This window comes from Pantherophis guttatus, chromosome 1 (assembly GCF_059756535.1).
Source record: "Pantherophis guttatus breed Tessera chromosome 1, ASM5975653v1, whole genome shotgun sequence".
NCBI classification, from domain to species: Eukaryota; Metazoa; Chordata; class Lepidosauria; order Squamata; family Colubridae; genus Pantherophis; species Pantherophis guttatus.
The window spans coordinates 95,212,632-95,237,594 of record NC_142063.1 but is presented as its reverse complement, the minus strand read 5'-3'; the positions used below and the strand labels follow the sequence as shown (position 1 = coordinate 95,237,594).

Here is a 24,963-nt window from a genome sequence, read left to right as displayed (position 1 = left end):
GCATGACATTATATCAGCGATCTTCCTCCCTCCCTCCCTCCTTTTGTTTCCCCTTCCCCCTGAAAACCACTGTTTCCTTTGTCTGGACAATACAATAGAGGACAAACTCCAGATATCCTAGATTGATTTATTTTGCTACAATACAGATAACGTTTTGTTTTCTGAAATTCTCCCAAACAAGCCCAAGGAAAAGGTATGGTCTCGAGAGTTCAGTTCAGCAAAGCATAACTCCATTTGCAACACTTTCCAATAAATTTGGTCAATACATACACCAAATTGCTTGAATTTTCAATCTCATTCGCCAAACATATCTTTATAAACAAATCACTCTGTACTGTATACAAGTCATGATTTTATAAATAAAACCGAGTCCTTTTATAGTTCAATGAATAGATTTATATCTGAAATACACATTCAATTCTCTCAACATGTCTGCTTTTTTATGTACTTTCTATATAAAAAGAAATTTTATATTTCTATTCCTAGAAATATACACAGTGACATCAAGGCATTCTAGATGTTAGAAAGTTATTGCCTATTGGTTCTGTAGTCAGCAGATTTTCTGAATTTCCAGAATTCACTGCAGTGTGAAGTTGGGCCAAAGATCATCTTATTTCAAAAATAAATTACCACAAACATGTTGTGATCCTCCTGATTGTGCCTATTTATTTGTAGAAAGTTATTGGTTCTATGGGAGAAAATGAAGATTTTTGTTCTCTAAAGATTAAAAAAATGAGAGAATATTCTCAATTAAAAGAACATAGTGAGAAGAAATCAGTTCAGAATTGAGATCCAGGTTTTTCCTTTTCCACACAAGGTCAGCCCAAAGTTTACCTGCAATTTATTGATCTTTTGCATTCACAAAAATGACTATACACGAGCTGCTCAGGAGATATTACTTCGGCTGTGTAATATTAAGATACTGCTTTTATTAAGGGATTGTAATTTCTTTCCTATCACAAATCCTGCAATGGGTTATAATGGTGATCTTGAGGAACAGAAGGAAGAGTTGCAGCCAAGACAACAATCAGACAAAAACAAAAATTGAGTCCAAGGCAGAAATGTAATTTGAAAATGTTTCTTAGCCTTGATCTTTTATGAAAATAAAGGAAGGAAGGGACTTGCAATATTGATGCCAGCCTCCCCAAGATAGACCAGACCAGAAAACCAAAGTGAATGCTAATGCTACTTAAATTATAAAGTTATATCAATCAAATCTTGCAAGTCTGAATATGCTTCCCTCCCTTCCTTTGTCTTCCAGCATATTCAGCACAAATAGAAACAAGAGAATTTCTGGAGGATACACACATTGCCAAAAGGATGGACACTGAGATGGGTGACTTCCCAGGTAGATATTATATCTTCTTATTGGAAGTATGTATCACTTACACCTGTTGTAAATGTCAACCTGTTTCCTTGATGGCATGATGAAAATACTAGAAGCCAAACTTTTTTTTTTAAAAAAAGTCTCATCTGGGAAGGTCAAGGTCTGCTGGTGTTGAGTGGCCTCTAAAGCTAGCAAGACATATTTAGAAAGCTCTTAATGAAGGTCAGCAGAATGAGTTTAGATCCTATATCTAGTTCTGGGCACTACTCAATAAATCAGACAAGAAAAAGCTTGAGTGAGTTCCCAGGAAAGGCACCAGGATGACATACAATTTGGAGGCTAAGCCCTATGAGGAAGGGTTAAAAGAGAAGGCAGCGATATGATAACTATATATACTAAAAAGGCTGACTTGTTTATGTTGAAACTAAGAATCAGATTAGAAGAAAGAAAATTCCAACTGAATATTAAGAGGAACTTCTTCAAGGTAAAGAATTAAGTAGTGGGAAAGTCTGTTTAGAACTGTGACAGGATTACTTTCCCTGGAGGTCTTCAAAGAAGGTTTGGAGGGCCATTATTTAGAGATAGTTTCTTGATTCATGCATGGGGAAACACTCCAGTTCCATGTACATGATACGAAGGCTGAAATAAATATAGAGGTTCAAACTCTATGGAGATTTGGTTGTCCCAAAGGTGCTTTTTCAGGAGGCAACTGGATTTTCTTGTCTTTTCTTCTTTGAAGAAAAGAAGACATTTGAAGACATTTCACTTCTCATCCAAGAAGCTTCTTCAGCTCTGACTGGATGGTGGGGAATGGAAGGATTTATATTCCTTGCAGACAGCTGGTCATTTGCATTCTTTTAGAGAGTCATTGAGGCCACTTGGAGGTTTGTCTGTGACCTCAAGAGATTCAAAGGGAAATTTTAAGGCCGCAAGAGGAGAGGCAGAACAACAGTAGAGACAAGTGGGAAAAAGTTGCAAATAATAGATGTTATTCTAAAACACCACCACTAAATTTATGTCAAGGTTTTAGCCTTAGTAAGCATTTAGGTTATACTATTATATCCTTTATCCTGATTTAGTCTGTCAACTTTATTGAAGCTTAGACTCAAAAGAACATTCACAATGAAAAAGTCTACAACTGAAGGAGCAGAGTGGGCAGGAAAGAAAAGGACAGTTGTATTCCCACCCCTCCTATTGAATTTCCAGCCTCACTAAGTGGGATGAATGCGTATTTTTAACTTTAGAAAAAATTCAAGGCAGGTTTAATAACAGTTTTCAGCTTATATCATTGCAAAAGCTTATAATTATAATACAATTAACTTCCCACAATGATATCCAATGCCATCAAGAAGTTGAATGGGTCTTGACCTACAATTTATGCCATTTTTTAAAACCTAGAGCCTAGGCTGTCTATCTTGAAGAATCATTCCACTATTTGATTGTTTGGTGTAGTGTCCCTGAAACTGCTCATGATTTACTTCAGGAAAATCCTGCTTCACAGATCACTTCTAGGCAAAACATGGGCATAACTGCATGCAAAAAACTATCATGTTCCTCTCATTTTATGCACCAGGGCTGCAGATAAAAAGACGTTTTTCGATCTTGTCAATAAAATCAACAAGGAGTAAGTAGCATAAGATCAATCAATAAAACTCAATCTGCAACGTTCAGCGTATCAGATCTCAAAATATTTTGATTCCCTTCACTTCTGACTAAATGCTTAGGACCAGAAGACATGACAGTTTAGCTGTTTATTAGGGATATATGATTCACCCCTGTTCTGTTTCCTACAGAACATCTTGCATGAGTTTTTCTATGGTTCAGTCATAAAAGCAGCACAGGAAGTTTAGGAAGAGGTTAAGCATTCCCGATACCTCATAGGTGACTCCACTGTCAGTGCCAGCATCCCATGGGATCAAGTCCTGAATCACCTTCTGGACCCATCCGCAGTCCTTGGTGCACAGGTCTTCAGCTGAAAGCCCTACATTCCAGTCAGGGCTGGGGCCTAGCATAGTAAGGAAAGACATAAGGTGGCGAGTTCTGTCCACAGAAAATTCAGCAGAGGGAGCTGCTCTCCTAAAAGTAAAGACAAAAAAAAAAAGAAAAGAAGAAGACTAAAGATTGCAACTTGAGAAATCACAAGCATGCCTGCAGAATGAAATAAGGACAGGAAAATCCAGACGCAGCTGTAAGCTACTGAAGCACTGCTGTGGAGAGAATCAAATCTCAATTAACATAGTGCTTCCTACAGGGTTCATTTAGGAGCTCGGCTTTATAAAACAAATTTAATGTAAAAAAAATGTTTTTATAGAACACTATTTTTTTTTTCATGGATGAGTTTGTTCAGGCATTAAAAAGAGTCAGGAAAGGTGTCTGAGATATACTCTCGTACCTCCACCTTCCTTCCTGACAGGTGGCTTTGGAAGAGAAGTAATAATTATACATGGCTTGACTTGGTTACAATACTTCACTCATATTTCTCTTGCCTATTGGTAGAAGGCTCCTGATGACTCAAATCATAATGTAGGAAAAGTATTCTTGCAGATCTTGAAGGGAACTTAGAAATGAAGGGCAGGTCCCGCTCAGTCTTCCATAAATAACTTTTTGTTAAAAAGAAAATGGCTAGAATGTCAAGTATTTATGTTTAATGAAATCATTTTTACTCCATTACTGGATTTCTTTCACACTTTTATTCTGACTTTGCTTGCAAAGGAAATATAAGAAATTATTATCTAATGCTTACGGCAAAACACTGCTTTAAAATTCAGGCAACGCTGTTGAAGCCTTCTTAAGGCATAGCATCTGGATGAACTTATCTGGGCTTCATCGTAAACACCGAAGCTGGCAGAATAGTCAAAACAACTGTTAGTTGGATTTTAATGCTCAAGCATGTGTGAGATTTATAGCAAAAGGAAAAAAGATGCAGCCAAGCATTGTGCAAATTTCTGCCAAAATAAATTCACGGTGATAAGCAGTACGCCCTGATTTTTGGGAACTTGCCAAAGATTGCTTTAATGGAGGATATGTTGCCATATGAAATCAATGATGTTCTTTCAATAAATCTCCAAACGTCTTCAGTGATTGACAGGCCACTTATCGGAGGATGAAGCATCTGTGCTGTGAACAAAACTAGTGCTTTAGAAATTTGCTGCCTAGGCTAAATTATGCGCAAACAGAGCCTGATGCTACTGAAGCATCCTATTCTTGGCAACCATGTCAGTGACATCTGGCATCTGTTCTACTTTCCAGGAAGCCCAGATGGGTTGTTCCAATCTGACAACAAAAATGAAGGCCAAAAAGATAAGAGTTTAAGAATGGACCGGAGCTTTCCAAACTGTTGCAACTTTACTATCATATGATGCTGCAAGCAGACATAGCAGGCATCAGTTTGGAACGACAGCCTGGAAAATTTCTCATTATTTGCCAGAAATTGCAGCATCAGAATCCCTTGAAAGTTTGATATCTTCCGTAAGTTCTCCTCCCTGAGAAATGAAAATTACCCATCAAGGTGCCTATATGATTGCATGGGCCTTGTAGGTCACGGTAATTTCACAGAATGGAAAGGAACTGCAGGGCGCAGAACAGTTACTCTCACTTTCAATTCTTTAAAAAGCATGTTTCTTTATGTGAGAAACAGAAGAGAACACTTGGATCGGAACAAAACCTTGTCAAATCCTCTTTATTTTGCCATTGCAATTCTTGATCTGAGGAAGACACCTTGACTTACCAGTTTTCTGGAGAGATGTGACCTCCTTTTTCATCTTTTATTGAAATAAACTATTTTTTAAACCAGGGTCCCCAAACATGGCAGCTTTAAGACTTGTGGACTTCAACTCCCAGAATTCTCCAGCCAGCTATGCTGGGAGTTGAAGTCCACAAGTCTTAACGCTGCCAAGTTTGAAGACCTCTGGTTTAAACTATTCTTGCTTTAAGGCCTAGTCAATCTTTTCAGTGTTCTACCCTAGCTATGAAGCTACAGTCATTTTAGATGTCTTCTCCATTTTATTCCCCATCTCAAAATAACCCAAATATTATTCCTAAGGGAAATAATATTTCCCCAGAACTAAAATAGAGTGGGGCCACCCATAGTGATTCTGTGCAGGAGTTTGCCTCAAAAGATATTTCTCTTTTGGTTCAATTCCATGCCTTCTTCTGTACACAAGCTGAATTCCTCCTTAATAAATCCTTCCTGATCTTCTTAAAACCCTTGTTCTGGAGAGCAACAAAAGAGAGCAAAAGTGGGTAGAATGATATGAACTTTTCTAAAGTGTGAAAGGAAAGGAATGTGGGTACGAATGTGTATCAAATAACTTGGTAGATGAAGATCCAGATAGTGAATCCTATTATTCTTCTGTATCTGATGGCTTACGATTAAATGCCACCAAATCTGAAAACTACTTCTTCCAGTTGTAATGCTGCATTTGGCTAGCTTGAGGATTTATATATTTATAAATAACATAGATGAGCCATCCTACAGCTGGTCATTCACAGGGTGATATATGGTAAAATACGTATATCAAATAAGCATAATTGTTTCTCCCCTGCTTGAGTGGGTTGGTCAAATACTAGAATCTTTAAAAGAAAAAAATCCCGGACCTCACATTCTATCTTTGTTAAGCCTACCAATATCAGTTTTGTCTTTTGTTTTCATCTGAGGCTTCCTAGGTGAAAATTTGTTAACACTGTGAACCCACGCTTGCAAGATGGATAGGGCATCATAAACGCTGCCGATGAAAAGACTTCTTCTGTCATCTCATCTATCACCTGGCCCCCAATGATAAGATTGCTCTTTGCTTTGTAGTGGTGTGGCAGTCTAATTCTAATATCTTAAGCCATTAGTGTTCATTTCTGTGCTTTCCTTGAACAAACATCTTGCTCCACGAAGAATATCTTGACAGATGAAGAGCACCAAGCGAACTAAATGCTAAAGCTTTCAACATTTAGCAGGCTCGGGGTTTCGACTGCAGAGATCAATTTTAGGAAGGCTGCAAAGGAGCAAACTCCAACTGAAATCAATCATGTTTGCTATAGAGTCATCACACCTCCACAATATCCGCAATACTTCCAGAATATGTTTCTGAAGCTAATAGACATTTTTCAGGTGCAATGTGGAAGGGATTACAACCATTAAGGGTTGGCTTCAGAGCAGTGGTGGGATTCAAATAATTTAACAACTGGTTCTCTGCCCTAATGACTGGCTGGTGGGCGTGGCTATGGTGGGCGGGGCCAGGGATGTGTGACAGGCAGCACTCAGCCTTCTGCAGCCTCCTGAGAGTGAAAATGGGTTGCAGGGGGCCACGCCGCACCCTCCTTGCCCTGTTTTGGGCCTAGTAGGCCTCCCTGCAGCCTCTTGGGAGCAAAAATGGGCCATGGGGGAGCCGCAATGAACCCCCCACACGCCATTTTGGGCCTAGGAGGCCTCCCTGCACTTACCTGGGAGCCAAAATGGGGCGTGTGGGGACTCCTGGAAGGGGCGGGGCAGCCAGCTAGCCAGCAATTTAACTACCGGTTTGCCCACACCGGCCCAAACCAGCTGAATCCCACAACTGCATCAGAGTATGATCTGATTTATCAATCCCTCTCTATATGTAATAGAATGGTCACTTGAAGCCTGTGTCTTTTTGTGGCTTTTAGAACCTCTCAAATTAACAGCAATAACAACAACAAATAGCAATGATGCACATTTTCACTGATTTGCAGCTCCGCTAGTGACTTAATTATGTTATTGCCCTGCCCATTGCAAGTCTCAAGTGTCAAAAAATAAAGTTCAGCCCCTTGTATCACAACTTAGAGGGAGCTCAAAAGAATGAAGACAAATCTACAGGAGAAACTGTCACCAGTAAATGCTCAGAACCAAAGTCTAATACCAGCAGGAAGAAAGAAATAAGATTTGCTCCAGTCGAAAAGGCCTACTTTGAATCTCGCGTGCCAAAGAGTTTTGGCTGGAGAATTCAGGAGAGGAGACTGTTCTGTGGTGGCCTCAGCCCTTTGTAATATTCTCCTGCCAGAGGTGAGGTTGGCCCCCATACTCCAGGCCTTCCTGAAGAGCCTGAAACCTGGATCTGCCAGGTAGCCTGGGGTCCTGATAGGGATACTTTATTTTGGGTGGTGATTAATGGGGTAGAAAGAAGATCCTCTCCTCATCTCATCTTTCCTCTTAGTTTTTAGTCTTTATTTAATCTTTCTAATTTTAATTGTTTTGTATTATCTTTCTAAAAACCATTTTATCATTTTATAAGCCATCTAGCATCACTGCAACAGTGAAGTGGGCAGCATATAAATTCAATTAACAAATAGCCTTTTGTAAGTGTAATGCCTCCAGTGTAAGCTCCTTTTAATCAAACTTTAACCCCACACGACACCAGCATTGCCAAGTGAATAATGAAGACGGCTAAGAGGCATAACATTTGCACATCTACAACAAAGACATCCTTAGAAATAAAATTCTGTTCAGGAATCATTATTGCTTTTGAGTAGATACTGCTTCTGAGTAGACTTGAAAAACTTTTCATTGGTAACTTGGATCATGGAAGAATGTCTTCACTGTAAATTTTTGTACTTCACTTCTTGAACTCCTAAATCATATTCTCTACCCAAATTATTGGGTATAAAGCCAGCTTGGAATTTTAATTTTACTGATTCTTGGGCTGTTTTCTACCTCAGTTCTCTGTTCCATCTGTGGCTGCTTTTTATTTAGTGGAAGGTAATATTTAAGGTTAGGAAATCTCATCTGTTGCTATCGATTCAGGTTCCTCAAAATACCTAGTATGTGAAATATTACATAGCCATCTTCCTATTTATTACTTTTCAGTTTGAAATTTTTGTTTCCCCCCCGCTGGTTTCTCAGGCACAGGACTTACCAGGAAGCAAAAGGAACCAATCATGCCACATAGCAATTATGGATATGCTGCCATTTTCTCCCTTGATCATTCATCTCTGTGCCACTATTAAATTAAGGGACATAAGATTTCATTTAAAAATTGCAGGAATATAAAACCTGTACTACCATACCTTCTTCTTGTAAATTGCAACGTGCCCTTGAAAAAAAAAAAGGATATTGACACCATTATTTCTATGAAAGCCTACAGGGCTGATAAATAAATCCTACCATAATGAAGGATATTCATAACTAGTGTAAATAAAATTGCAGAATTAAACCAAATAAGGCAAAGAAGAAATATCATTTTCTGGAAAAAAACAAACAAACCCCTACCTATTTCTGGTAAGAAATGCCATTCAAAGTAGAAGTGAGTTCCACGGACACAAAATGCAACAAGCACTTTAAGAAGTGATTTTTAATGGTGATATATTAAAAGCAAGTAAATAATATTGAAGTATAGTGTGTATTTTAGTGAGAATGGGGCAAGCCTCTGACATGATTTCTAGTGACAATAAACTAAAAAATGTTTGAACAGACTTATGGACAACTTAACTACATCAGCTTCTTCTCCAGGGTTGGCACAATGGCTCTTTCACATTGTATTAGGGCCAGCAATAAAATCATAATCATCTTTCTTTCTAAATGAAGTAATTTACTAACATAAATACAGTTGAATGCATATTGTCATTTTTTGAAATATATAGAATCAGGAGATAACCACTTCATATTGTCTAGTTTTTTGTCATTGTATTTCATGAGTTATATTTATATATTTATTTACTATTTATTTCTTGGATTTTTTTATTTTGAAAGGTAGAAAATAAAATCTTTAGGACATTATATCTGTATAATCTAAGTGTACCATTCACAGTAAAAAATAATCAAGCTTTCATAGATTAACACTTAAAAAAAGGCATCCATTAATTATATATTCTGAAAGTGGCTGAGGAAACAACATGGGGGCAGAATTATACTTTTCAAGTCGATGTGGGTTTTACTCAATAAAAATAAATGAGTTGTTTCAGGAGAAGATCTCCCAATTTCTCAAACCCCCTTTATGGATGCCTTTCTTGTTATTCGAGGTGTGAGGGTTGAACAACTCTTCTTATTCTTTTGGGTTTGCTTAACCATTCCTAAACCTCTTATAAATAGTTTAAGGCTCTATGGTATTGGAAGAGGGTAGGATGTGGGAAAGATACAGGGTAGGATAAACACTTAGTTAACACTGGACTAAAGGAACAAATGGATTTGTATTAAACTACTGAAAAGTGGGTTTTAAAACAGTTTTCCTTATTTCTATATATTTGAAACCCCACCAATACTAGCCTATGTGACCTGAAATCACCCTTTACCTTGTCTCCCTTAGAAGGTGTTTCAAAGTTTGGGTTCTAAGCCTCCCTTAGTCTTGTCCTTCCACATTATCTCTCCTAATTCCCTCCTCCAGCTGAAACATAACTTGGGAGGGTGTGCCATCCTTTGTTTGGCAGTTTCGTCCCCTAATCATCACAAACCTCTAGTAGGAACTCACTTTTGTGAAATGTATGTATTATACACACCATTTATACAGCAGCTACAGACCTTATTGGAAAAACTTTGAAATGTGGCAAAGTAATAGGTTAAAAATCTAAATAGCTCTGTTCCGCAAGGACAGAAAGAGAAAAAAATTAAAAAGATATTCACAGACTCTGAGGATGACATGTTTGAATGTCCAGTTGACCAACAACTGTGGTATAAATTATTACATTAAGGTTGATTAATGAGCCGTGGTGGCACAATGGTTAGAATGCAGTACTCCAGGCTAACTCACTGCTCACTCCAGGAGTTTGATTCTGAATGGCTCAAGGTTGACTCACCCTTCAGAGGTTGGTAAAATGAGGACCCAGATTGTTGGAGACAATATGCTGACTCTGTAAACTACTTATAGAGGGCTGTAAAGCACTATGAAGCAGTATATAAGTCTAAGTGTTATTGCTATTGCTGTTAAGTTGAGACCTCAAGGTTCATGTGATTTTAAAATCCCATTTTTGGCCCATCTTTGCCAAAAATTGGTGGACGTTTCTTTAGCTTGGAAAAATACAAAACTGTATTGTAATTTAGCATTATTTTAAAAAATGTCCAAAGACTCAAACTTCTGTCTCTAGCCACTTTGCACTACCACCACACTTACCATAATCAGCACCTACAAATTGTTAAGTGCAAGCCACTCTTACTTTAGCGAAATAAAAATACTTTATATTTTAAAAGAGTCACTTCGGACAGCAAGATTGGTGGCATATAAATTTAATAAATAAATATGTTGCTCTAGCATAATAGAGACATAGATACCAAAGAATAAATCCCAACAAACTCAACAATTTTACCTGATCAACTGGATAACTATATGTGGAAGTACCTAAATGATTGCAGTAGGTTTGTTTCCTGCTTTGACAGCCTAATTATTCCCTAAAATAATTTAGGTGTTGTAAAATAGATGGTAGACATTCTGTTCCTTATCATGTTTATTGTGGCAAAAGAACTAAGAACAGCCCTTTCCATCTGGTGCACTTCATATAAATGTGGATTCCATTTTGCAAAAGTTCAAATCAAGGAAAGCACAGAGAACACGATATTACATGTGAATCCGTGCCATTTATTGTCTTATAAATGTAGAGCATTTCCATTTCTTTTTTAATGAAACGTAGGCAGGAGGTTTTCTCTATGATTTCCCAGTGTTTCCATATAGTTTGAGATAAAAGAAACATCTGCACACGAATGATTTCAGATTGTTCATGCTGGGGACAAGAAATAGCAAAGTCTGTGACAGGACAAAGCTTCTCAGGTCAGTGATGTTGACAGAGCACTGGTGAGAAAAGCAGGAGGAAAATGATGGTGTGCTAAAAGGATAATACTGAGTGCAAAGAAGAGTGTTGAAAGAAATTCTGCAGGATGCAGTAGTAAATCTGGGAGCAAAAGGTTTCTCCATGCAGATAGGCATGTATACGCATAGGCACACATACATAAATAGCCATTGTTCAGTTTGCATTTGACAGGAATGTAGCAAAAGAAAAAAAAAAGTAAGCTTAAGGATGATTGAATATGATGAAAAGAGAGGATTTATAGTTTGCCTCCAGAGTAATATTACTGAATGCCAGCAGTATATTTAGATGCCTTCCATTCTCATACTCATTCCACACAAATATAGTGCCTTTTAACTGAAGCTCTCCGTAGAGATAACTTAGGTGAGTTTTGTTGAGATAATCCTTGGGATATATGGAAAGTCTATTAGACTTTCTCCTGACCTACTGTACTTTTCTGGCAACAGAAATATAAGATCCAGGAACTGTGGCAAGAAATGATTTTGTTCTTCTATTTTTCTTTTCTTTGTGCAAAACAGAGGTCAAGGAAAGAGTTAAAGTGCTGGAATTCTTTTGCCAAAGAGAACAGATTTCACTCCCCACATCATTTACAGTGTACAAAAGAAAATACAGTGTTTTTCCAGTCAGGCTCAGCCAGATTCATGGGCAATAGAGAGGAGGAGAACATTTCACTAAGGCCTATAGAACTGCTTTGAAATATGGTCAAGGCTAAAGGGCAAAAATAAGAATATTTTGTTGTGTTTATTGTAAAAATAGTTTTTTTGGCCAGGGGAAAAAAATGAGAGCTAGTTCTTAGATTGGTTAAAAAAAGATCCTTCATGATTTCTCTAAAAAGTTCAACAGGTGCAATCTATGTTTCCTTCACAAAAGAAACTTGCCCCCCTCTTGCTTAAAAAGAAAAATCAGAATCAGAACCTTTACACCCAAATTTACCCATACATAGATTTCTCATTTGAAAGTAGAACTCTTGCCAAATTATGTTGCTACTTCTTAAGACATCTTACTGGTCAGACCTCTAAGAGAGTTGTTCCTTGGACTGCTTCTTGTTCAGGTTGCTACAAGAGAATTAATTGTGTTAATTGTGTTCTTTCAGGGACTACTGTATTCTCCCAGGAATCATCCAGATATTGACTTGAGGATCAAAAATGTTCCCCCTTCCAGACAGAGATCATCTTTTTTTTTTTTTTAAATGTTATTTGGTTGGCAGAACTTTCTGTTAGGAAGTCAATGTGCCTAGGCAAAATGTAGCTATTTTTTAATCTTAATTAATGAATGTTTGGATACGCAATTTGCTTTACTTTGATTACAACTAGGTATAAAATATTTAAGACATAGAGGAACTGCTTTGGGTGCTATTGTTAACCATCTGTATTATACTGATACATGTCTGCATATGGAACAAATATCTAAGGAGGAAATAATGAATCTGTCAGGTTTCGATGCTATCTCAAAATAAATGAATTTCTTTGAGGAAATTTTCTCTTTATTGAGCACAGCAATCTGATCCTGGCTCTTTCGCGGTCAGTACTGACCTTTACCCCCCAATCCCTCCCTTTCCGATCCCCAATTCTCTGCTTCTCATTGGCTATCTTCCAAGCCACCTTCCTCATCTCTTCTTCGTCAGATCACAGGAATGTCTCCCCACCTCCCATCTCCGAGGAGACAGAATCTTCAAAGGGATTTAGTAGGCAAAAGTTCAAGCTTCTCCTCTCTTTATATATGTCAGTGCTGGGACGCTGACAGAAACTAAACTGTGTTGCCTCAGACACCAGGACAGTGTTGGGGGAGAGCTTTATATTGTGATTCGCTGAATCACACTTTTACAAACCTCTGTTGTGAACCTGGAAGACATTCCTTGACACATTTGTTTACATAACTCATCTGCATGTATCAAAATGACACTGGTCATTTGGTCAAAATGTGGTATGGTAATCCTCCATAGCCATGTACTTATCTTCCTTCTGGTTTCTCATACCCATTCCTCTAGGGAGTCAGAAAGAGTGCACACATTGGTGATGTTAGAAATGCTTCTCTGGAAACCTAGTGCTATTCTTTTAATGCTCAAGATCCCTTAAAGCAAGAGACAAATCTTTCCAAAGTTCTTGAGTCATATCTTGCTTCCTAAAACAGCTGGATATTACAAAAAGGAGTCCAGGCCATTATTGTGACTCGTTTTAAATTTTTTAAAAATGTGAATGGAAAGTCTATGAGAAACAAACTATATCTGTGCCCATTTCTATTCTGAAAAATCTTCAATTTCCCCCTCCTCCCAACAAAATGACTGCAATTGTGGCACCAAATGGGGCAGACAAATGCAGATCTTAGAAGCAAGCTTTTCAGCCCTGTGTGTGTGTGTCTGTGTATGTGTGAAGAGTGTAATGTCAATTTCAATCTTTATTATTTTTAACAAAACAAAATTCATGCCATCAAATGCTAGCAAGAAAATATTGGGGCTACCAACAGAGAGATGGTTCTACATGTGGTTTGGGATCAAAGCTGCTCCTGCTTTAAAGGGCAAAGCTGTATTATTTTATCATAAGCTCTTTTACTTTCAGCAATCATAAACTGTTATACTTATACCTAAGTCTTTTATTCACCCTGGGGAACAACTGAATCTAAGCTACTGAAGCAAGATAGGCATTTTATTTAAGTTACCTTGAGTATCTTAATTTTGTGTACTGTAACATGTAGCATAATGGAAACAGAAGTAGTCTTTTTATTGTAGCCTTAACCTGCCCGATTGCATAAGAAAAGTGGCATAAAATATCTCAGGAGAAAGAGACCAAACTGTAGGTATGTAATTGAACTCAAAATTATGACAAAGTAGAGTTTACTGTTGTAAACTAAACAAAGCAAATTAAGGAAAAGAATTTAGAAAGGCATTCAAAATAAAGGCAACAGAGATAAAGGCACAATACACTATATCCACAAGATTTACATTGTTTATGATTATTACAATCAATAGAGACAGAGAAAAGTACTTAGCTGTGGTCACAATCACTAAGTCAATACATAGTATGAGACTTATGAAATATATTTGAAGAAGAAAGCAAGGAATAGTGCAGTTGTCTCAAGACCCTGAAATGTCTCAATATAATGACTTACTGGTTGTTGAAAAGGCAAATAATTGAACTTTAAAGAGAGTGAAGCCCTCACTACTTCACTCTCTACATGTTGCCACCAAGCTCTACAGCTCTATTAACGGGACAAAACAAAGATCATTTTCTACACTTCAAATGATAGGAAAGTGGGCTTTCAGTATTGATGATAGGCATTACTTTGCTAACTTGGATACATAAGGAATAATCTATCTTGGATGTCCAAGACAGCAAAGTAGTACCAGCAAGCATAAAGGAGTTTCAGTTCTGGAACTATGGGTTAGGAATCAGAAAACAGGGAAATTACACTTGATGAATGAGTTGCAATGCAAGAAAATGTGGGATGGATTGTGGGATTGTGACCGAGAGATTATCCAGGGTGGATCTGCAATGATAAAATATGGTTCTTAGGAACTTCTGAGATGAATGTGACGTTCATATTTTCCATTAAGGTTTTAAGTCAGCTAATTTATTTTTGTCCTCATGAATCTTTGACTAAAAATGTATGGAAGACATCTGTATTTATTTGGAATAAAGTTCAATTTATTTAATGCTTGTATACAATTAAGATAAGTAACATCCTGTTCATGTGTAGCAAACTACTTCAAGATTCATGTGTATTGATTGTTATGAGACTAGTGGTCATGAAGTCTTTTTTAGAGAAAGATACATTAGTGCATCCAGGAAATGCCAAAACAGAGATACATATTCATTCTACAGGTGTACAGCCATGCCATCATGGTTCAGAAGAAGGAATATTATTCTGCCAGTGTTTATTGTTCAGAAGAGTTAAACCTTGTTTCAATCTGAACCCTTAAGTGACTTCTTAGAATACCTATTGAGATTTATATGTTGAGAATTTTGTCAATAAAATAGCTCACATTGAAATTGACTAAGTTGGCTGAACAAATTCAACTATTCATGCAAGTAATGTGTTATAAGATCTAAAGCAAAGTCCTGCTAGATCAGCCCTAGGCCAATCTAGACCAGGGTTCTCCAAACTTGGCAACTTTTAAGACTTGTGCACTTCAACGCCCAGAATTCCTCAGACAGCTTTACTGGCTGAGGAATTCTGGGAGTTGAAGTCCACAAGACCACCCCTGGTCTACACCAATATGGCCTCACAGGACCCAACTAGATTTCTGTAAAAAGACACATCCACCTCCTGCTACTACTGCTTGGACCTGGTTTTTAGAGCTGTGTTCCCACAAAAGGGGAAGTAATACTGAGTCTTGGCCTTCACATCTTGTAATAGATTGCACAAGTTAATTATGCCCTAAAAGAAGTGCTTTCCTTTTTCCTCTCCTGTCATCTGTTATTTTGCCAGTCTAATTTTTATATATTTGTCAAGGCCTCCATTATTAACTAACTGTAGGAATGTATCTGAAGGAGTGTGATCTATAACACATTTATTAATCTTTTTTCTCCACCTCCATTCTAGGATTGTGGGGATCAGAATGACTAGCTGGGTACAGGAAATGATTAATGGCTCCTTGATAGATTAGTCCTGATTGTCTTGAAGACAGTCATGGAATTGGTTCAGAAGCCCTTTCTGAATTTGGATGATTATACTAATTATATACTTTCCCTCTTTAGAGACAAGATACTTGAAGAGATGATGACCATGCAACTCTAAACATTTCTAGATAACATGATGAGTTTTTCCTGTGTTTTGCACTGTAACAGATTTTGGACACTATTAATGACCTGCTCCAATATTCTTCAGAAGGTGTTGTCTGGCTAAAGGTAAAATGGGAAAAATGAGCAGGAAATGGGTCTTTTCAGTTATTGCTATGACAGGTAACTTGGCACGACTGTATTTGTCTTTTCTGCCATAAGGAAGACCTTATTTTAGCCAGTTAGACCTTTCAGGGTTTTTTTTATTGGGGTCTTCTATTACAGAACCTAAAGACAGGATGTTATTTTCTATGTATAATTTACATTTGAGTCTTCGGAGAAAGGCGGCATACAAGTTGAACAAATAAATAAATACATTAAATAGCAATAGCACTTATATACCACTTCACAGTGCTTTACAGCACTTTCAAAGTGGTTTACAAAGTCAGCATATTGCCCCCAACAATCTGGGTCCTCATTTTACCCATCTCAGAAGGATGGAAGGCTGAGTCAACCTTGAGCAGGTGAGAATCGAACTGCTGAACTGCTGGCAGTGGCAGTCAGCAGAAGTAGCCTGCAGAACTGCATTCTAACCACTGCACCACCACATCTCTTAAACAAGAATGCAGCCTCACCATTTAATGAATACCCTCTGATAATGAATACCTTCTTGTCCTCATTCATCACTACATTTAACAGAGCATTCATGAATGTGTAGAACCTCATACCGTAAGTTCCTGAAATTAGCAGTGAAAAATGCGTGATTCTTTGTCCCTTAAAATATGGAAATTCATCACTCAGCATCCAAAATCAGACAGCCAATTTCTAGGACAATTATGCCAAGGTGTAGATATAATAATTAGCTACAAGGGAATACCATGCTGAAAGAATGTTCTCTTTTTCACAGGCAGCTTGCATTGTCACCACGCATTGTTCCAGCGATGGAAGGGACACTGCTTGTGGGAGAATCAAGACTGATAAAAGGGAATTAGGCCACAAATCTGGATTTCACAGATAACAAACATTGAAATGGTCTACCTGGTCAACAAGTGCACAGAATGTTATTTTCTGACTGTTATACTACTTGCTATAATATAAAAAAAAGTGAGAGATAATAGAAGTTATCCCTGAAGCATTTCTTAGAGCTTTCAAGCAGCTTTCAATCTAAAGTGCAATATATTTTATAAACAGCAACAAGCCTACAATTGTATTTGCAGTCATGTGTAAAATCTCGAAAGTTGCCAGACATCAGAGTGCTTCTTAAAAAACCTAAAACACATCACTTCCTTTAATAATTGTTTAAAATGCCTATGAATACTTCTAATATGCAATTTTTAAAGTTGGATGGAGGCCTAGCTGCATTTTAAGAGATCAATTTAAATCTTAACAGGGTTGCATTATATTTTGCAGAATTGGCACTGCAAGTGCCTACAAAAAAATATTGACAGTTAATTACAGGTAGTCCCCAATTTAGGACTTGTCGCTTAGTTCGAAGTTAAAACGGACATATTTTGGGGGGCTACTTACAATCCAGAGTCAAAGTTCTAATGGTCAGGGCTCTTCTGCAATCAAACTTTGGCATCATGGCTGCTCTTATAGCCATTTGCAGCATCCTGCAGTCATGACACCGCAATTTATGGCACTTATTTCCACTTCTCAATAAAATCACACCATAGCAAATAATAGATTCACTTAAGAATTGCGCTGTTTATTTTGCAACTGCCCAAAAATGGTGATAAAATTGGGTCAGTTTTTAGGTTCCACTGCAGTGGTAACTCAAGAACAACTGATATGCATCTATCTGTATCTATATCAACTATATGTACATCTGTACTGTTTATCTGGATGTGAAGAGGGAAAAGCATTTTGGATCCACAGAGAGACTGTCATAGCTCTTTTTGATAGCTCCATTCCTTAAAGCTGCTGTGTCACTTCCTGAAACTATGGCTATAACTCAACCCTGGGAAAGCACACATAGATTTAAGAAGTTGCCAATAACTGCTCCCAATCATTTTTTCTCTCTCTTTGAAATGGAAGATGTGCACAGTTGATAAAGGATGTTAGGAGAGTTAGTTTGCACAATCACAACACAATCACAATCTGATAGTTGGGTATGTGTGTGGAAAGGATAGATGGAAAGAAGACATTCAAAAGATGAGGCTGAGTCCTTGTTCAAAGTATTGCTTCTATAGATACAACTTCTTGAAACATGGAAGTTTCTCAGATCCTTTGTTTATGGCTTCTTTTTAGTAAATGTTATTTATCTGAAATCCTTGGGTTTCTTATGAGCTTGCCTAAATGATTCACTACTGCCTGTGGTATAGAGCAGATTGTAGGATTTGGATAGGAGATGGAGTTATTTATTTATTATATAGAAATTTCTGAATCACTTCACAAACCATACTATTTCAAAGATATCTAGCAAAACATTCAATATTATATTTCAAATTAGCAATCATCTTTCTGGTCAGAAAGGCATTTTAATAGAAACTTAATTACAGGGAATGGATTGCTTCAGAACTTTGCAATTAAACTTTTTCTTTCTTTGCCATGACAAGAAACATCCTTTAATAAATCTTTTCAGATTAAAATTTTTAATGTATTTTATTTCTGAAGCATTGAAGCATCAACACAAACAATCATTGAGTTCTCCATGAATCCCATGGATTTTAAAAGAAGAATGGAATAAGCAGATCTTGCACATTCTGGTAAGAGAGAAGTTCCCTGAGGATGAGTTTCAGCAGTAGTCTGAAAGCTTGGATGACTAAACTTCTGGTCCCAGTGACCAACCCAGATTGGCTCCTGCAAACAGGTTTGTTCTTGACAGTAAGTCAGTTGTATATATGTTCACATGGTGAATGATGGATGCTCTGTTATTTCTACAAAAAAAGCTTTGGGTCTAGCTTTTTCATAATCGGAATGGAAATTATAATGCTAAGATGGGAACTTGGCTGAAAAGAAAGTCCACTGTCTATTCTGCATAATAGTGGTGTTGTTGCCACCATCACATCTCTCACCATTATCTTAGCCCTCACAAAAACCAAGATTGGGTTGGCATGGGAGACTAGTTTCTCTTACATGCACACTGCTTGGACATGTATATCATGGTAATTGGCAGGTTGTACTGTGTATTCCTGAAAATAAGACCCTGTCTTATATTTTTTGAACCCTGAAATAAGTGCTTGGCCTTATTTTCAGGGAGGTCTTATTATTTTGGGGCACATGGAGCAAGATGGGGCTCCTCTTGCCATCTTATCTGATTTCTAGCTCTGCGTTTAAATATTTTTGGGGGAGGCTTATTTTAGTGCATGTGCTCAAAAGCCCGATAGGGCTTATTATTAGAGGATGTCTTATTTTCGGGGAAACAGGGTATATGCGGAGATCAAAAAGTGAGTGATTTAAGTTGTACATGCCAAATTCAAAGGAACGGTAGGCATTTTGCAGTAGGCCAGCAGGCATGTGAGGTTGCATTATATATTTTAAAATAACTGCTAAATAGAATTTTATTAGGCTGCAAATACACACACACATATATAACCTAAACCCAAAGGAAAGACGATTTACACTTCATGCAGCACTTGTGATCAAATGTACAGAAAAGTAAAAAATAATGCAACAGAATCACTTTTTAACTATTATAAACTGCACATACACAGTGATCTTTACAAAGTTCAGAAATCTAGGATGAATGAATTGATGACTATGTCTTTCCACGTTAGATAATGGAAAATCACAAACTATGAGGAGAAAAGAGAGAATGGTATAAGCTTTTCTTATTTTGAAGAGAAGAATTTGCCTTCAAATAAGAAAGTCCTTCCTGCTCACAATTGTAAAAATCTCTCTCTCTCTCTCTCTCTCTCTCTCTCTCTCTCTCTCTCTCTCTCTCTCTCCCCCTCTCTCTCTCCCTCACTCTCCTTCCCGCCCCCTCCCCCTCCCCACTCCCTCTCCTTGGCTTTGCCCCCCAAACAGTAATAACTTTGTTGTTATATACTTGTTTTGACATGTCAAGACAAGGCAGAATCAGCATAATGCTAAAGTTCTTTGCAAGAACAATCAGTTGAATGACTTCTTTTATTGGTCTAGGTTCTCCTGTAGAAGAATGGTTACACAATGAGATGGCTAAGCTTATCAATTGTCATGATAGGTCTGTACAGGTACTTGTACAAATAGAGCTGGCCAGAACAGTTTCAAGATGGGCAGTTGTACAAATCTTTTAAAGAAACAAATAAAAGTACATATAAGTATAATCAAAACTACAAAACAAACTGTAGAATATTAAAAACACTTTTATCATGGTATTTTATTTCTAATGTTCATATCCTGGCTTTCCTTTAAGGATCTCAGATCTAAGATACATGCTTTAAGATGTCACAAGACACTTCTGTATATTTCTTGCCACAAACTAACATTAGTTAAATCTTCAAACATTAGTTAAATCTGTCACAAATGGACAGAAGACCAGATGGGCAAAATATATTGAAACCACACAAATCATAGGAAGTTCTTATTGACCATCAAGACAGTGTTGGCATTGCATGAGTACCACTGGCCTGAGATGAGCAGGATCAACTTCCCCATCTGGTCCATGCAATAATTCAGCCAAGATGGCACTTTTTATCAACAATCAATCATTGCAAACAAAAGCAAGTTAGTTTCACAGATGCCAAATTGGAAATTAATTAGAATTTCTCTACTCAAGTTGGTAGACAGCTAAAGAATGATGACACAGAGTTGAGGAAAACAATATAATTCATTTTGTCCCTCTTAGCCAAACTTAAAAAAAAAAAGCTTCAGTAAATTGTCTTTTTGCAGTCATACAGTAGATAATTTTGTTCTCACTCTCCTTTCATGCTTGAGACGTGCCTTTTGTTATGTATCACTGTTTCACACTCTATTGTTGATCACATTAAAAGAATCTTTCCATGCTAGACGTATCCCAGTTATCTTTAGAAGGATGTTAAAAGAGGTGGAAACAGCTGAGCATGGCACACCATACTGTTACCATAGAGACAAGAAACTGTCTTATCTTCCTCTTTCTCTTCTATAATTCCCAAACTGCAAATTTTTGTTTAATGCAACACCATACAATTTATAAAAGGTTAGCCTACTCAAACGTATCTGGCAGCCCTGATTTCCTAATAAAGTTAGCTATAATAACCAATGTAAAAGTCTGGTGGCAGCGGGCAGAGAGCACAGAAAGTAAAATGAAAATATTTGCCAACTGTTATACTTTGAAAGTCTTAAAAATATATTGCATCATCTTGGGTTACTATGCTATTCAGAGCAAGATGTCATTATCGTTTATTAGTTTTCATCGGGCTTTTATGTTACTTTACTTTTTGATTGGAGCCCTCCAGAGTTTTTGATAAGATGGGTGGCTATATAAATGTTCTAAACAAGTTAATAAATAAATGATTTATAAAGCCTGTAACATGGCAATTTTAAATAGCAGTTAACTCATTTAAAAATAATTAAAAGTCAATATAGGCAATATTTATAAGTCATAACAATAACAGTGATACTAGAAGTCTAGAAAAAAACCAGCTTCCTCAAACCACAGACCAGAACCAACCAACTTGTTGTTTAAACCATCACGTCAGCCATAAATGAACCAGAATTTTATACAGCAACTAATTGAATGGTCCAGAACAGTGCTATGAGTTAATGATGATCTCATTCTCATCCAGTATAACACCCCACCCCTACCCCTAGCTGTTATTAGCATTGGGAAAGACATTCCCACTGGCACTTTTTAGGGTTTACCACTCAAACCCTAAAGGCAATTGTAGGAAAAAGGGCAAAGAAGGTCCTCCTTCTGGTTTGGCCTTCCAGAAACTTGAAATTGAAATTATACTGGAGCCCTTATGGTAACTAAACTGCCTGATTAATTTACTTATGGTTTTATGAACTTAATTTTATTTATTTTATTTTTAATCATATCATAAATGTTTTATTCTATCATTATTGTAACCTGCTGAGAGTGGCAGGGGGTATATATTTGATAAATCAATAGCTTGTGGAGGGATCTCATCTCTTCTCCAATATTATGCTCCAGAACCAGTCTGCATATCACAGCAGCATTTTATTTATTTCAAAAGAGCTACATTTGTGTAATTGCCGGCCTCATTATCAAAAGAGGTCTATAAAGCACAGCAGTTCTCTGGTTGTGTCTTACTGCTGCCTATGACGCAATCATACATTTGAGAAACTCATTGAGATGATTATTGCAGAGTTCATTTGAAGATGTGGATGGCTGGGATTGCTTTCCAGATCATTTATCCCAATTCTTCTATCACCAGAATACGTGGCCGGGGAAATTATAGCCATCACATAAAAAGAGACCAGGAAATACATTCTTGCTCAGCCATGAATTACTGACCTTTTTGGACTACAGGTAATCCTCAGCTTATAACTATTTGTTTAGCAATTGTTTAAAGTTACAATGGCACTGAAAAAAGTGATGTACAACTGGTCCTTGCACTTAGAACAGTTGCAGCATCCCCATGAACAAGTGATGCACATTTGTGACTTCCTGGCTTTCGACAAGCAAAGACAATGGGGGAAGCCAGATTCGCTTAACAACTCGCATGATTCACTGCAATTGACTCTCTGCAGTTCTCTTGGCAAGATTCCAGAAGTGGTTTGTCACTGCCTTTTTCACTGAGCTGAGAGTAACTAGCCCAAGTTCACCCAGCTGGCTTTGTGTCTAAAACAAGAATAGAACTACTGGTTTCTAGCCTGGCACTTAAACCACTGCAAAATCTGGCTTTCTGTTACACTAGACTAGCCATGTTTACATGCCACAATTATATCAAATTGATGACATGTGCATCATGATGTTCTCATACAAACAATGCAAGAGTCACTTGTTTGTGAGATGGAAGGCTTTTATAAAATTAGATAAATAAAATTAATTTAAATGAATAAAATAAGTAAGAGTCCTGATGGCTAACACATGTGCAAGTTGCATAATTTACACCATGATATCATGACCCACATGCCATCACTGATGTATGAAGCCATTGATTCTTTAGTTCTTAAACTGTGTCAGAATATGCCTTCTAATTTCTACAGAATATTCTTTTTCTTGGGGAAAAAAAACTTCTGCATTCATTTTGAAAAGCTGTTCATTGCTTCTTCTTGTGTAATGGCAAGTTTCCCTATCGCATAGACCACATCCACATAGCTGCTTTCAAGTGCTGTCCTCCCTTTCAGAGCTGCGCCCCTTGAAACTTCAAACTTTCTGGTTGACAGTTATGTGTAACCACTGAACAAGTGCTGCTAAATTGCTGAAGGCTGAGAAAGGGTTTTAGCAATGGGGATTGGTATGGAAGTTGTCAAGTACCTAAGAAGCCCAAGCCTGTTACATCTGGAGAGGAAGTGAAGCCCTGAGAGTAGCAGCCACTGTGCTGTCTAGGGAATTCTGGGAGTTGAAGTCCCCACATCTTAAAGTTGCCAAGTGTGAAAACCAGTGCTAGATCTAATAACAAAATAAAAAGTGGCTGTAGAAAGATGGCCTTTGATCTGTCTCACAACCAAAGGAAGCTTCGGAGGAAGGAAAACAACTCAGGGACTTTTATGGAGTGGAGCAATGCCCCAGGAGACCATCTTGAACCAATTTGCACCACAAATTTGCCAACAAGGACACCTCTTCTTGGGTGTCCTTCTCCATGAGCATCAATGCTGAATACATTGCCTATATGCAACATCTGGAGCAGGGGTGAGTTTCACTTACCTTGCTACCGGTTTGCTCGTGCACATGCTACTTCTGTGCATGCACAGAACGGGGGCGAACCAGTAGCAAACCACCATTGATCTGGAGGTGGAATAAAAGCAAAAACACACTTCCAAAGTAAAGCACTTGCTCCCCCTCAGCAATGGGGAGAAAATGAAGCCTGCTCAGTGACACACAGATATGACTACTGAAAAATAGATGTCCTGGTGCCAGGCAAACAGACTGTGTGGATTCACACAGAGTTGGCGTAGGCTAAAGTGAATCTACTTAGAAGTCTAATCTCTAGATACTTTTCCCCATTCCTGACTTCAAAGAGATAACCTAAAGACTAGGAAGCTCTGTGGGACATCTGTTTTAGGATATGTCAGTGGAGTTATCAATTATCAACTACAGATCTTCCAATTAATATTTTGTTTAAAAATCTACATGTTGCTGCAACTCTTGGTTGATGCCTACTGACTATAGGTAAAAGTATGCATGCCTGATTTCACTTTCATATTATGAAAGAGAATAATTTTTCCGAAGCAATGAGTATAATAAAATGCTAATGATATACAACAGCTGTTTTATTAAAAGTCTGTGACATCCATTTTCCTTTCCACTTTAAAGAAAATAAAATTAAAAAACCCAAAATATGAACATAATTGTTAGTTAATTCAAGTTCAGAATAAAGGTGCATTTACCATTCAAAATTGAGAGCAAACTTTCTGAAGATTTCAGCTTTCTATATTCAAATACATTTTTTCCTTAATTGTTCTTCTCGGCTGGATAAATGAAGGACGTGCTTAACTGAACAAAACAACAATTGTGCTCCCAATTTGTTCAGTTTTGATTTACACATTTAGAAGTTGGTATTGTGAACATATTGAAGGCAGAACATGAGATCTTTACTAATGGACTGCACTGCATTTTATAACAAAAGGTGGTGAGAAATCAAACAAAACTATTAATTCTAAATAGAGTCAGTGTCTTGTTGGATTCCAATAGTTATACTTAAACTGAAAGTATTTTTATGTTTCAAGAGGAAGTATTTTCATATTTCTGAAGCATTGATAATAATAAATGAATTACTGTGCTAGCAGAGAAAGAAAATGGAAACATAATTATGTTATATATTGTAAATACTCTGTGTTTCACACTGTATGTATTAGGAATAATAATGTATTATAAGAAAATATCTTAATGCATTTTCATTATGGATTTTTTTTCCAAAGAGACTTTAATAACAACATCTTACACATGTTGCTAGTCCTCTAGGATCAGTGCTACAGGGAGGTAATTAATATTTACCTTAATACTCATTTTTCAAAACTGAGATGCTCATTGATTTGAATCATCTTGTAAATGTGGATTAACACATTCTTGGTATAGATTTAGTAGAAACTCTCATTCAGGTAACAGACTATAATGAATACATGATTGCTTATGCCAATGTTATTCGACTTTGGCAA

At 37.2% G+C, this 24,963-nt stretch overlaps 1 protein-coding gene across 1 annotated transcript in view; it reads right to left on the bottom strand.

The window, feature by feature from the left end:
- SPON1 (spondin 1) overlaps positions 1–24,963 on the bottom strand; it is a 313,993-nt gene that overhangs the window by 20,103 nt on the left and 268,927 nt on the right. The window contains exon 8 of the mRNA XM_034417147.3: positions 3,202–3,403. Coding sequence (XP_034273038.1) covers positions 3,202–3,403 — 202 coding nt within the window. The remainder of the gene's footprint in view (positions 1–3,201; positions 3,404–24,963) is intronic.